Source organism: Gobius niger, assembly GCF_951799975.1.
Source record: "Gobius niger genome assembly, chromosome: 21".
NCBI lineage: Eukaryota > Metazoa > Chordata > Actinopteri > Gobiiformes > Gobiidae > Gobius > Gobius niger.
In genome coordinates, this window is record NC_136872.1 from 23,263,875 (window position 1) to 23,278,686 (window position 14,812).

Genomic DNA, 14,812 nt, shown 5'->3' on the forward strand with positions numbered 1-14,812 from the left:
TCAGAACCACAAAAGTGTGATTTTTATTTACACCGTCGTTCCCCCGCTCTAATATTTGGTTGTGGCGTCTTTGGTCATTGTGGCATTGGTTCAATCCGCTTCGAAAAAGTAAAAAAGGATCCAGTGTAGATCTTTGTTTTGACGTTTTTGACCTTTTTTCCCCAATCGCTTTTTTTTGTTGGGTTATCATCTTTTTGATGCATTTTTTGTTGCATTTTTGACACTTTTTTGTTGCTCTTTTGTGGCTTTTGTGTCACTTTTTCCTCACGTGAGCCCCATGAATCCTGACTTGGACCTTCAGGATGTTCAGGTTCTCAGCTGATCTCATTCTGAACCTAGACCTGAGCGACAGCTGCAGCCCCAGATCAGGACAGTTAGGTTCATCCAGGTGAAGGAATCTTTGTTTTGACCTTTATTTAAAGTCCCAGTGAACCTCAGGGGTTGCTCTCCATCCTTAGATATCTCCGTAGTCGTCCACACACACGGGAGTGATGATCAGCGGCGCCTCGTTTTTGCCGTTCTTGCTGACGCAGGGGCTGAAAAATGGGAAGACGCTGTCGTGAAACCAGTCGTTGAAGGTGTAGATGTGGAGTTTGGCGTCGACGTTGTAGAAGGAAACCTGTGGAAGGAAAGATAAAGTTTAGGATGATTTTAGATGGGAAAGTGGACAACTTAAAGGGATGTTTCAGGATTTTTGACATAGGGTCTCATTTCCTAGTTATCCAGAGTGTTGCTGATTTCGGGAGATATTTTTTTTTTTTGTCATTCAAGCAGTTCTTATATTTGAAGAGTTTCGTGGCGCTAGGCTAGTGCAAGGCTAGTGCATTTCTATGGTATCAGCTAGCCTGCATTAAAAACAGTGTGACCCGCTCCACAGAGCACCCGAGGCAAATCACTTATAACACCAGACTAACCATATAAATGTCTGTGTCCATAGAATAATTTTAACCACTTTGCATTTAAAAGAAGATTTGAGCAGCATCAGCTTCGTGGTTGTATAAGCTACACAGCGGCGGAGTGATCTGCTAGAAAATACTCCCTCAAAATGCGATCATTCATGTCAAGGTCAGTTATATTCCAAACATGATTCTATGGACACAGACATTTATATGGTTAGTCTGGTGTTATAAGTGATTTGCCTCAGGTGCTCTGTGGAGCGGGTCACACTGTTTTTAATGCAGGCTAGCTGATACCATAGAAATGCACTAGCCTTGCACTAGCCTAGCGCCACGAAACTCTTCAAATATAAGAACTGCTTGAAATACAAAAAAAATATCTCCAGAAATCGGCAACACTCTGGATAAATGAGGTCCTATGTCAAAAATTCTGAAATATTCCTTTAACTTGGTATCAACTGTTACATTTAAAAGTTCTTAAAAAACAAGCATCTAAATAGCAACAAAAATGAGACTTAAATGATGAAAATCAAACAAAATTGCGATGAAAAAGTGACAAAAACTGTGACAAAAACTGTGACAAAAACTGACAAAAGTGCGACAAAAAGGTGAAATAAATGTCCTTTAAAAAGTGATGGCAACGACGAGGAAAAAGATCCCTTTAGATCTGTTTTGTAGGTCCTAGCTTTCAAATGAAGTGTTGCACTGGCCTACAGGTTCCATACGAGAAGATTTTAGATTTGGGTAAAGCAGAACTGGAGAAAATGCAGGTTGAGAGGTTAAATTTCACCCTGAAACTACATCCCCCACAATGCACCTGTCCGTTGTCGTAGTCCACAAAGATGCCGATCTTGTGCGGGTGCAGTGTCAGGTCGACGTGAGTGGAGGGCAGCGTTCTGAAGGCGTAGTTCTTCCTGCGAAAGACCACGGTTAGAAAAGCCCTTCGCGAGCATGCGTGTATTCTCGTAGTAGTGTTTTGTAGTAGTAGTAGTTGTAGTACTTGTCTCTGTGGCTGAGGAACCAGTATCCATTCGCGGGAGTCACTTCCAGTTTGCCCTTTCTGTTTATGGAGGCTTTGGCCACGCCCAGATCCCAGTCCGTTTTTCCTCCCACCTCCACCTGACACAACAGCAGTGAAATTTGAGTTCCTGTTCACCTGTCATGCTAATGCTAATGCTAATGCTAATGCTAATGAAGCTCAGCCCAGGACAGATCAATAGGCAGGTAATTAGCAGTGACCAGCTGAGATTAGGACCAATCAGAATGAAGCTCAAGTGTGAGGTCATTAGGACTTAGAACTACAGACTCATAACTACAAAGACAGGTGAGAGTAGCTGTTAATAGAGGGAATGAGCCAAGCTAACTCCTCCCTGTGGTCTAAATCTAGTCTGCGGGCTGAGCTTAAAGTTTAGTGTTGCTGAAAAAGCCTTTTAGATGAGAGGCAAAACGTTCAACACTTCAACTACAGAGTACAGAAGACGACTCAAGAACCTTCATTGACGATAACAGACAATGCTAGCCATGAAGCTAACGTTTCATGCTTCATGCTACATGCTAACGGCTAAGTGTAAGGAAGAAAGGTTCAAGGAATCAACTGGACAATTTGCAGTGAAAAAACATCCGTATGGACCTGATTTTGCCTTTGATAAATATGTGTGTAGAGTAGACCGTGTAGTAACAGCTCAAATTGTGAATGAAGAAGCGTTACCTCCCAGTAGTGTCGCCCGGAGCAGATCTCCTGCTGTCCCAGGACACACACGACTCGATCGAAGCGCTCGGGGTTATCGGGCAGCAGCTGCATGCGCTCGCTGTACCACACCTTTACAAAGATATAGGGTTTCACTTTAGGATTGCAATATTTGAGAATTGTCTTGAAACAAAATGATTGGGATATTTTACTCAATCGTTTCATCACATTATGTTACATTAAATCAGGGTTTCTGGGGCATTAAAAAGCATTAGAGGCAGGACTGGCCTGAGCCAATTTGGGGCCCTTTTACCTGGTGCTTCAATAAATAAAGACAAAACTATGGCGAAAATAGGGAAAAAAACATCACACATTGCTTTGAAAAAAAATTATATTGTTTTGTGATATTTGGCAATTGTGCAGCCATGAACTCAACAATGAATTACATTTACCAATGTTACAAAGAAATCTATTTTTTGAGAATAAATGTGGCAGATACATTCAGAATTCTATAAAATATTTCTTATTCGTAGCAATTTTACTCACACTCTTCAGATCCTCAGACAGAATGAGTCGGGGGTGAGCCGTGTTTGCGTCCAGAGTGATGTCCACTGTTGGAAAAACACATTTTTATCATTTCAATACAATCCTTTAAACTGTATATGTTCTATTCAGAGCTTTACCTGCGTACTCCTGCACACCTTTCTCCCCTAGAGATTGACGACAAAACGGATTCAAAACATTAGGAGTGGAATTGTTGTGTTGTTTTAAGGTGGAATTGTTTTTAAGGTGGACTCACGTGGCTGCATCTGAGTGGGACTGGAGTCCAGGAAGGAATCGGGGAAACCTACGAGGACGGAGCAAAAATGCTGTGAATTATTTCATGAGAATAAAGGGACTTCACATTTAGTGTAAACTCTGCTCACCTCGCTCGGCGGCGGCTTTGAGCTCGTCCTGAAACTTCTGCAGCTGAAGAGACAGCGACCTGTAAACCGGGTCCACCCCGAGGTCAAGGGTCACACAGGGGCGGGTCCAATCTGAGGCCGGGGGCGGAGTCGACAGCAAGGGAAACGTCTGGGGAGAGGGGAGGAAAGAGAACATAGACACTCACAATATTAAAGCAGCACAATAGGGAGGGGCGGATATTGCATGCCTATTACTCTTAAATTTTGATCATAAATCAAAATTTACTGAATTTGATCAATCCAAAAATGAGTTAGATTTATTGAAGTTCATGTCAATTATTCTTAAATCCTGACTTTCGACAAACTATTGATCAAAAGGTGTCTGATGTGGAAGTGAATCAGGAAAATCAAAACTGGACTCCAAAACTGTATGTTTCTATGTTTCCATGTGTTTTGCTTTAGGCTGCGTATAAATGTATAAATGTATAAATGCGTATGTGTAAATGTATAAATGTTAGACAGAAGCTCAGTGAGTTTAGATATGCTGTGGGTTTATATTGATCTCCACGCTGAGGCAGGTTCACTTCTCTGCCACTGTCGTACCTTGAGCGCTTGGACGTGGTCGTCGCTCCGGCTCAGCTCCTGGATTTGGCTCTTCCTGGTCCGCAGCTGGTCCAGCTCAAGTTGTATTTGTCGGGAGGAGGTCTCGGCCTGGAGCTCCACCGCCCGGTGCTTCATCTCCAGAGCCTCCAAGAGGTCGGACTGAGCGCGCTCCACAGCGGAGACCAGAGCGGAGAACAAGGACAGGCTGCCGGCCGTCTGCCTCTGCACCGACAGCTGAGAGACAAAAACTGGATCAGACTCGCCAGAGGTGAATAGAGAAAACATTTAAATGTAGACACTGTTCAATTTTTGTTAAATTGACTTAATAACTATATTGTGTTTTGTCTGTGTAGGCTCTCAGTCGTACATCTTCAGAGCAGGTTCGTTATCTTCTGTGCTCTGTCCTTATATTTTATTTTGCCTTTGTATTAAGTTGAAACATCACTAAATGTGTAGTCAGTGCACGTCTAGAAATCAGAACTTGTTATGAACACTGTGAAAGCTTTCTCAATCATTGTCATCCTGACTAGTAACTAGTGCATTGGACTTAACAACAGCGCATCAGGTTTCTATTCCATGTCAGCGCAAAGAGTTGGAATTTCTACATGTGGTTCATTTCTCAAAAAGGAGCTTAAGAAATGAATCCAAAGAACCAGTTCCGAGGCTCAGTGACAGTTCACACGTGCTAACCCTCAGGCGCTAACCCTCACGTGCTAACCCTCAGGCGCTAACCTTCAGGTGCTAACCCTCAGGCGCTAACCCTCAGGCGCTAACCTCAAATTCTGCAGATTTATCTGATGCAGGCTCACATGTAATTCTTTTTGAGGCAATAAACTGTCTCGTTATCTCAGCGCTGCCTAAAAAAATCAACATTTCCAGTTCACTCCCATGTCAGTGTGAACCCTGCGAAAACTAGAACTAAACCTTACCTCTAGTTTGGACCTGGACTCGCGGATCTCGGCCAGTTTCGCGACGCGCTCTTTGATAATCTCCTCGACCTCCTGCTCCAGAGAAATCAGCTGCACCTGGTGAAAAAGATCAGTTTCAGCAAAACTCAAGTCCTGGTCCTCCCAGCGCAGGTTTCCCCTACCACGAAAAACATGTACAATAGGCTAATGTGTGAATGTGAACGTGAGTTGTGTAGAAGTACCTTAGTCTCCTTCCACTGGGCCTCGATGCCGGTGACGTCGTGGTCTGGATGCTCCTGCTCCTCACACTCTGAACAAATGCACATCTGGTCCGTCTGACAGTACAGCTGTGGGCAAAAGGGTTTCCTGTAAATCTACCAAATAATGACAGGGACTGAAAGTGAACTGAAGTGGGAAAAAACGGAAGGACAAAAGGACAAAAGCCAAGTTGGAAAAACGACAACAAAGAACTCCTGGATACACAAGCCCTGTTGTAAGTGGTCATTTATCAAAGCTCTGTCATGTTGTTTGAAAAAGGTTGGAATGCCGGGCCTCGGGCTTTTCTCCTCCGTCTTTACTGTAGACGTCACGGGGCTCCTGTCGACACGTGTGCGGCCCTTTAAGGACCTTTTACTTTACTTTAAAAAATGCACATTGCTTTGTTACTCGAAAGATAGTTGCCCTGAACAGACTACAAGAGGCAAAGCAGTTTTTTCAAAAAAATAATAATTCTATTTAATTTAATTTAATTTTTTACAATTTCCCCCCCACTTTTTTCCCCATTTCACCCACTTTTTTTCTCAACCCCCCCCCCCCCCATTTTTCCCATTTCTAAAAAACCTGTTCCCCACTCCCCCCCCCCCCCCCCCCCCCTCCACATTGTAAATTAGCATATCTTCTAAACTGCAATTTCAATATTATCTTGTAGATGATACTGTATATTGCCCACCTCTACACTCACCACGATGTCCCCGTTCACCCCACACTCACTAAGACGTCCCTGTTTACCCCACACTCACTAAGACGTCCCTGTTTACCCCACACTCACTAAGACGTCCCTGTTTACCCCACACTCACTAAGACGTCCCTGTTTACCCCACACTCACTAAGACGTCCCCGTTTACCCCACACTCACTAAGACGTCCCCGTTTACCCCACACTCACTAAGACGTCCCCGTTTACCCCACACTCAGTAAGACGTCCCTGTTTACCCCACACTCACTAAGACGTCCCTGTTTACCACACACTCACTACGACGTCCCCGTTTACCCCACACTCACTACGACGTCCCCGTTTACCCCACACTCACTACGACGTCCCTGTCTACCCCACACTCACTACGACGTCCCTGTTTACCCCACACTCACTAAGACGTCCCCGTTTACCCCACACTCACTAAGACGTCCCCGTTTACCCCACACTCAGTAAGACGTCCCTGTTTACCCCACACTCACTAAGACGTCCCTGTTTACCACACACTCACTACGACGTCCCCGTTTACCCCACACTCACTACGACGTCCCCGTTTACCCCACGCTCACTAAGACGTCCCCGTTTACCCCACACTCACTAAGACGTCCCCGTTTACCCCACACTCACTAAGACGTCCCCGTTTACCCCACACTCACTAAGACGTCCCCGTTTACCCCACACTCACTAAGACGTCCCCGTTTACCCCACACTCAGTAAGACGTCCCTGTTTACCCCACACTCACTAAGACGTCCCTGTTTACCACACACTCACTACGACGTCCCCGTTTACCCCACACTCACTACGACGTCCCCGTTTACCCCACGCTCACTAAGACGTCCCCGTTTACCCCACACTCACTAAGACGTCCCCGTTTACCCCACACTCACTAAGACGTCCCTGTTTACCACACACTCACTAAGACGTCCCCGTTTACCCCACGCTCACTAAGACGTCCCCGTTTACCCCACACTCACTACGACGTCCCTGTTTACCCCACACTCACTAAGACGTCCCCGTTTACCCCACACTCACTAAGACGTCCCTGTTTACCCCACACTCACTAAGACGTCCCTGTTTACCCCACACCCACTAAGACGTCCCCGTTTACCACACACTCACTACGACGTCCCCGTTTACCCCACACTCACTACGACGTCCCCGTTTACCCCACACTCACTAAGACGTCCCTGTTTACCCCACACTCACTACGACGTCCCCGTTTACCCCACACTCACTACGACGTCCCTGTTTACCCCACACTCACTAAGACGTCCCCGTTTACCCCACACTCACTAAGACGTCCCTGTTTACCCCACACTCACTAAGACGTCCCTGTTTACCCCACACCCACTAAGACGTCCCCGTTTACCACACACTCACTACGACGTCCCCGTTTACCCCACACTCACTACGACGTCCCCGTTTACCCCACGCTCACTAAGACGTCCCTGTTTACCCCACACTCACTAAGACGTCCCTGTTTACCACACACTCACTACGACGTCCCCGTTTACCCCACGCTCACTAAGACGTCCCTGTTTACCCCACGCTCACTAAGACGTCCCTGTCTACCCCACACTCACTACGACGTCCCCGTTTACCCCACACTCACTAAGACGTCCCCGTTTACCCCACACTCACTAAGACGTCCCCGTTTACCCCACACTCACTACGACGTCCCTGTTTACCCCACACCCACTAAGACGTCCCTGTTTACCCCACACTCACTAGACGTCCCTGTTTACCCCACACTCACTAAGACGTCCCTGTTTACCCCACACTCACTAAGACGTCCCTGTTTACCCCACACTCACTAGACGTCCCTGTTTACCCCACACTCACTAAGACGTCCCTGTTTACCCCACACTCACTAAGACGTCCCTGTTTACCCCACACTCACTAAGACGTCCCTGTTTACCCCACACTCACTAAGACGTCCCTGTTTACCCCACACTCACTAGACGTCCCTGTTTACCCCACACTCACTAAGACGTCCCTGTTTACCCCACACTCACCAAGTCGTCCCCGTTTACCCCACACTCACAAAGACGTCCCTGTTTACCCCACACTCACTAAGACGTCCCCGTTTACCCCACACTCACAAAGACGTCCCTGTTTACCCCACAATCACTAAGACGTCCCTGTTTACCCCACACTCACTAAGACGTCCCCGTTTACCCCACACTCACTAAGACGTCCCTGTTTACCCCACACTCACTAAGACGTCCCTGTTTACCCCACACTCACTAAGACGTCCCCGTTTACCCCACACTCACCACGAGGTCCCTGTTTACCCCACACTTATCACGATGTCCCTGTTCACCCCACACTCACTAAGACGTCCCCGTTTACCCCACACTCACTACGACGTCCCTGTTTACCCCACACTCACCAAGTCGTCCCCATTTACCCCACACTCACTACGACGTCCCTGTCTACCCCACACTCACTAGACGTCCCCGTTTACCCCACACTCACCACGATGGCCCTGTTTACCCCACACTCACCACGATGGCCCTGTTTACCCCACACTCACCACGATGGCCCGGCCGTGCGAGGGGCAGCGGGGCACATTCTTGATGTCGGCGGCTCCGCTCACGGTGAAGCGCCTTGATCTCAGTGCGGACCTGTGGGTGCATCTGTGAGTGTGAGGGGGGGAGTCGTCCAGGGGCGAGCTGCTCAGGGGGGACCAGGAGCAGGGGGAGCTGCCCGGAGGGGACCCATCTGGGGGAGAGGAGCCTTTGGACTGAGGCGCAGAGTGGAGGCGCAGACCCTGGGACTCGGGGACAGACGAGGCCAGCTTCACGCGCTCTGAGGGGGAACATCAGTAAGAGATGTTGTAAAGTGTGAAGCCTGCTGAAGCACCTGGACCTTTCATCCTCGTGCTCAGACCTTCCATAAAGCCCCAGTGGTTCCTCACCTTGGCTCTTCCCGCGGTGCCTGTGATGGGGCTTGGACAGTTTGCGCTGCAGCTCGTTCAGCAGGTTGTTCTGGTGGTGGGACTTCCCTCGCTTGTGCGGCGCCCCCTTGGTCCTGCCGCCGATGTGCTCCGCCCTCATGGATTTGAAGTGCTCCGTGATCTCCCTCAGCGTGCGGTTGATCTGCAGCTCGGGACGCTTCGCAAAAGTCTTCTTACACAGAGGGCACTGGTACACCTGAACATAACCAGAGGACCACAGACCTATGATCAAACTAAGAAGAAATACTACACTTTCAAACTCCAGACTGTGTAAATCTGAAAGGCTGTTGGATTGAAGAGTCCCAGGTCAGATCCATCCATCAGTTCCTCTGATCAGTCGCTCAGTGAGGCCACTAACGCATTACTCTAATCTGACTACTTTGTCATTAAAGAGTAATCTAATACATTACTTTATCCAGACCAGTAATCAGATTTAAGAATCTGTGGCAGCTTTGTTGATGTTGTTGTTATAACTAATAAAGTAACTTGTAATCTAATTTAGCTACTTTTAAAATCCAGTAATCAGCTAAGTAACTAACTTTTTTTCGGTCATCAGTCCATTAAGCCGTTAAAAAGTCCATCTTTAGGTCATTCCAGGCCCAGGCTAAGCATTGTAGCTTCTGTGTCTTGTTTAATAATGGTCAGGTTTCCATTTTTCTCACATTGGCGAAGTCTACGGCTGAGAACCGTTAAACAATACCAGTGTGGCATCGAAAGAAAGGTTTACGTGCAAATGGAATCGAAAAAACAAAAGCATCAAAAATCGTATCTTTTGATGCTGTTGATCCGGGCACAGCATTAAAGTAAGTGACTTGGTCATTTCTGCTCAAATAAATTAACATTATTGTTCTGTTTCATGATTCTAGACAACAATAGTTTAGTATAGGTATCAAAGAAAGATTCTTCATAAACCAGTATCAATAAATGTAACTCCGCCCAGCCCGGGTCTTTCAGCGCTGAACACCTTGTACTTCTGGACACTTCAGTCAGAGATAATCGATTCCCGGTGGCTTGATTTTTTTTCAGTCTTAAAACAGTAGCTTTGTGTTTTTTCCCTTACACTGCCTTCTTTCTGCTATTGGCAACGTGCAAACGTGTGATGGTTCTGGACTGCATCCTCCTGACAAGCCGTGAACAGTTTTGACTTGTCCCACAGATTCGTTTTTCGTACCACTTTTTAAGCGAGAAGGAAACGCCGTAATAATTCTGCAGCTGATTCTGAGCGAGAACTTGGGACAGTTCAGTCCAACAGCCTTTCTGTTTTAAAGTTTGATGTTTCTAGTGTCCAGAGCGTTGTAAGGAGAGCCTCACCGCGGTGCCGTCCCAGTACTTGCTGATGCAGCACAGGCAGAAGGTGTGGCCACACGGGGTGCAGGCCGGGTTTGTGAACAAGTCCAGGCAGATGGAGCAGAGGAACTCATCGTCCGAGAGGAAACCGCCGTCCAGAGACATACTGCAACAGAGGGCAGAGTGTGTCAGGTGCCCTTCCACCCTCCTATGCAATGTTCAACCTTAAAGGGACTATACGGAGTTTAAAAATGTTAAAACTAAGTATCCTCCCCCTACATCAGGTAAGATAAGACAAGAGAAACCTTTATTGATCTCACAAAGGAGAAATTCACTTGTTACAGTCGGCGTTCAAGAAGAAGAGATAATAAAGTGCAGCTGATACACAGATTATTGCCCATGTTACTTCACAGTCTTATTGTACAGTCTGACAGCAGTGGGGATGAAGGCTTTGCGGTAGCGCTCCGTCCTGCACTGAGGGTGTCTCAGTCTGCCACTGAGAGAGCTGCACAGCTCTTCTACAGTCCCGTGCAGTGGGTGGGAGGTGTTGTCCATGATGGAGGTGAGGTTGGCTAACACCCTCCCGTCCCTCACCTCCTCCACAGAGTCCAGGGGGCAGCCCAGGACGGAGCTGGCCCTCCTGACCAGCTTGTTCAGTCTGTTCTTGTCCCGCTCTGTGCTGCCCGGGGCCCAGCACACGGCAGCGTAGTGGAGAGCAGAGGCCACCACAGAGTCATTAAAAGGTATAGGCAAGTTTTCTTAACGGAGGGCCAATTTTTTCATTGTAAAAAGCCCGAGGGCCGAAGCCGCCAGTTTTAGGTCAAAGTAAAGCACTACACTGGAAAAATGACCATCTTAAATGACTTAAAATTGCTTGAATACAGGTTCTTTATGTCGAATTTGAGTCTGTTTGGACTAATCTAAGATACGAATGGAACAAGCATAAAACCCACTTTGAAATCAGACAAATGAACTTTAACTATAAAAAAGATTTGTTTTACATTTTTCACTTCAATTACACAATATAATCTGACTTAAGAGAATGATGACTTGTTCCACTGGCGATAAAATGTTTTATCTGATCTAAGACCAAAAAGACTTTAGATTGAATCTCTCTCTGCCAGAGATGTACATGACATGACCTAATGGGGTGTATTGACATTATTTCTCCCATTTAACCTTAAAAATGTTAAAGTACTTTCTGAATTGTGTCATTATTTTTCTCAAAATCACCTTGAGGGCCAGAGGTTCTGTGCTGGAGGGCTGGATTTGTTCCAGCCATGTCCTCATGTGTACTGCCTCTAAAATCCTGCACTGTCACTCAGAAAGGTGTCATGCATGAGCTTAATATAGAAGCTGCAGTTACACGTATGACCTGAGGTGGCAGTAGTGAGTATAAAATGACTAACTTGTATATCGCCCCTTTAACGACATCGAACCTATAGCCGAGGTTCCTGGTTGGCATTGTCAGTTTTTTAAGTATTCATGGGCTGTTGAACCACTTTGCTCCTCTTCATGTCTCTGTATCTGTTGTTAACCAATAAAAGGCTCAATTCTACCATAGTTTTCTGGCCTTTTCCACCACTCCATTTATCAGCAACAGCCTCTTTCTTTCCCACGGTCGGAAAACTACTCCGCGCTGATAAAAGAACGTCTTTTCTCACGTAGCCACAAAACTGATGATGTTATCGTGCTGAAATCACATCACGGACGAGCATCAGGAATGAAGCCGCGCAACTTCACTGTGTTGAAATCTACTCTCGGAAAAACTACGTGTTAAAGAGAAGAGACGATCACACGGATGATGCGTGTTCTTTACAAACGAGAAGCAGTCAGTGTTAGCATGTTGGGTTCACGTGACGCTTTATACTGGAGCATGAGAGGAGCATCACTCCATTGTTCTACACTGTGTTGGTGATGATTAGAAAACCCTCGTGCAGTTTTGTGAACAGCTGAAAATGGATCAGAGAAGCTATAGAACTGTCCTTCCTTTAAGCGATGAAGGATCAGTAGCATCTGTTACATTGAGCTCTCAACATGGCCAAAAGTATAGGGTGACCAGATGTCCCATCTCAGATTTAGTCCTTTGTCCCAATAGATTTCTCCAAAACCATTAATATGTCCCAGTTTTACACAGGAGCTGTCCTCGTTGTCCTGTTTTCAGGATAGGTCTTTATTGTCATTGCAAAATTAATCACAACTAAATTCTCTCAGCACTCCCTTGCATAGCAGCATGAAGATCATAAAACATCCATATCAGTATAAGTATCAAAAGTCATTTCAAGTTCTCACCACTGATTTACGCACAGGCCTCATGACGGGTTCACCTCAGGGCCCGGAAGGACAGACTGAGAAGGAGCCTGACCTGAGGCCAGGTCACCGGCGAACATGCTGCTGGTGCTCAAAGAGAATTTAGTTGTTGTGATTCATTTTGCAATGACAAAAAAGACCTACTAGAGAACCACACTGTGCAGGTATGTGAGAACATCTCCAGAGCTTCAGTAGAAGTTGGTGAAGAAGATTTCTGAGGGACCGCAGGAAGAAGAGCCTCTGTTGATCCTTCTTCACCAGCTCCTGGTGTTTGTCCGCCATGTTTTTAACCAAAATAGTCCCAAAATAACGCACTTCACATAAAAAAGTATGTTTTGGGGCCATGTGAATATCGGGTACAAAGTAATTGGTACAAACCAATAAAAATGTCGCCTCCAGCATCTCCAAAGCTTCTTGGTGCAAATCATTACCATAAGATGGAAAAGACATTCAAGATTTGAAATCCCTACGGAAAAATACCAAATTGTGTCTAAGTTTTTAAGTTGGATAATCTGGTCACCCTAGAAAAAAACTCTGCTCTTGTTCAGAGAAATGTGGGCTGCTCTAAACCGGATTTCATGGAAAACTTAAAATGATCTGGGTGACCTCAAACTCTCGAACGGTCGTGTGTCTTTGTTCCAGACTAAAGTCATTTAACAAAGCACTGTTTTTCTGATTCATTTTTCTGATTCTGTCTCAGTTCTTGTGATTTTATGTGACTGCGAAGCGCTTTGAATGACCTTATGTATTAAATGTGCTAAAAATAAACCTTGATCTTTATCCTCATTGATAAAAACAAGGACATTTTGAAATGATGAGGCTCTGTACTCAAAACAATGAGTAGTACTCATAACAATGAGTACACTGTTATGTTTTACAGTACATTTCACCCTCACAATAACATCACATTCTCCCTGGTGTGACTTTCCCGTAAAAGAGCAGTCGAACGAATGCAGCCGGTTCAGATGGTTTCATTTGGCGCGTCAGCCTTTCAGGTCAAATGTTCCTTCCACGGGTTTTATCTCAGACCGAGGACGGGGTGAGGACAGACCGGTTGCTCTTTTACCGACACCAGATAAGGAAGAGCAGAGTGTTTACTCGAGCGGCGACGCACTGACAACAGTTTATATAACGTGGGAAAGTTACAGAAGACAAACAGGACTGGCTCTACTGGCTGAAACTGTACGCAAACGAGGTCACTGAATATTCATGATCTTACAGTTAAACATACTGTATTTAATAATGATCTCCGCTTCATGTTTACAGACCTGGAGGCTCAGAATCTAATCAATATGAAGCTCTTTCAAACAAATTCACACGTTTTTAATCTTTTCACTGGAAAAATGACCGACTTAAATGAGATAAACGACTTAAAACTGCTTGAGTTCTGCTACTTTATGTTGAATTGGTTTAAGTTTGAATCTAAGACCAGATAAAAAAATGCTAAAGACAAGCGAACTACACAAACTACACAAACTACACAAACTACACAGACTACTTACAGCTTTGAGTGATTGACAGGTGTTTCCTGATCTGACCAACATTACTTTGCTCGTTTGAGGACATTTCAGATGTTTCTGAGGTAAATCTTGCTTTAAATAAGAAAGTCAAACATTACATTAGCAAATAAATGAAGCTCAAATGAAGACAGGGCTAATCTAGGTCAAATGCCACTACAGCTGAACTCGTCCAAACAACTCTATGTTATATTATGCACAAAATGACACATTTAAGTAATCCAGTTATTAGTTTTTACAGTGTATTTACACTGCAAAAAGTAATAGATAGATAGATAGATAGATAGATAGATAGATAGATAGATAGATAGATAGATAGATAGATAGATAGATAGATAGATAGATAGATAGATAGATAGATAGATAGATAGATAGATAGATTGTCCTAAGATAAAAGACACAAAAGTTGTATTTCAAGTAAATGAAGATTTTTCATCTAGTTTTGCCTGCGGTGATTTATTTGAGCTTAATTCAAGTGTTAATATCTTTCCCCATGAACACAATTCTTAAAATAACTTATTTTAAGAAAATTTTACTTATTTCAAGATGACTTTTTGCAGTGTGCACATGGCAGAAGGTGAGTTTAAGTTTAGATTGATCTTACTGCAGATGGAACAGAAACGCTTTTTCTTCTTTCCAACTTTCTAACAGCCTAAACTTGCTCAAAATAAACATAAATTGTCTTAATTCAAGCACTTTTAAAGATATTTGTGTAGGAAAATATGTCATTTTTATACATTTGATGACCTATTTCTTACAAATCACAA

At 45.0% G+C, this 14,812-nt stretch overlaps 1 protein-coding gene across 1 annotated transcript; it reads right to left on the reverse strand.

The window, feature by feature from the left end:
- Positions 1-452: 452 nt before the first annotated feature.
- On the reverse strand, positions 453-10,383 carry LOC306980504 (zinc finger protein RFP; the record flags this gene model as incomplete). Its single annotated transcript, XM_079579928.1, has 14 exons — positions 453-619; positions 1,714-1,810; positions 1,897-2,015; positions 2,605-2,715; positions 3,130-3,194; positions 3,267-3,293; positions 3,383-3,430; positions 3,510-3,657; positions 4,092-4,325; positions 5,021-5,116; positions 5,242-5,346; positions 8,509-8,783; positions 8,893-9,127; positions 10,243-10,383. 14 exons carry the CDS (start codon positions 10,381-10,383, stop codon positions 455-457), a joined length of 1,866 nt encoding a protein of 621 aa, XP_079436054.1. The 3' UTR covers positions 453-454.
- Between the last annotated feature and the right edge of the window lie 4,429 nt (positions 10,384-14,812).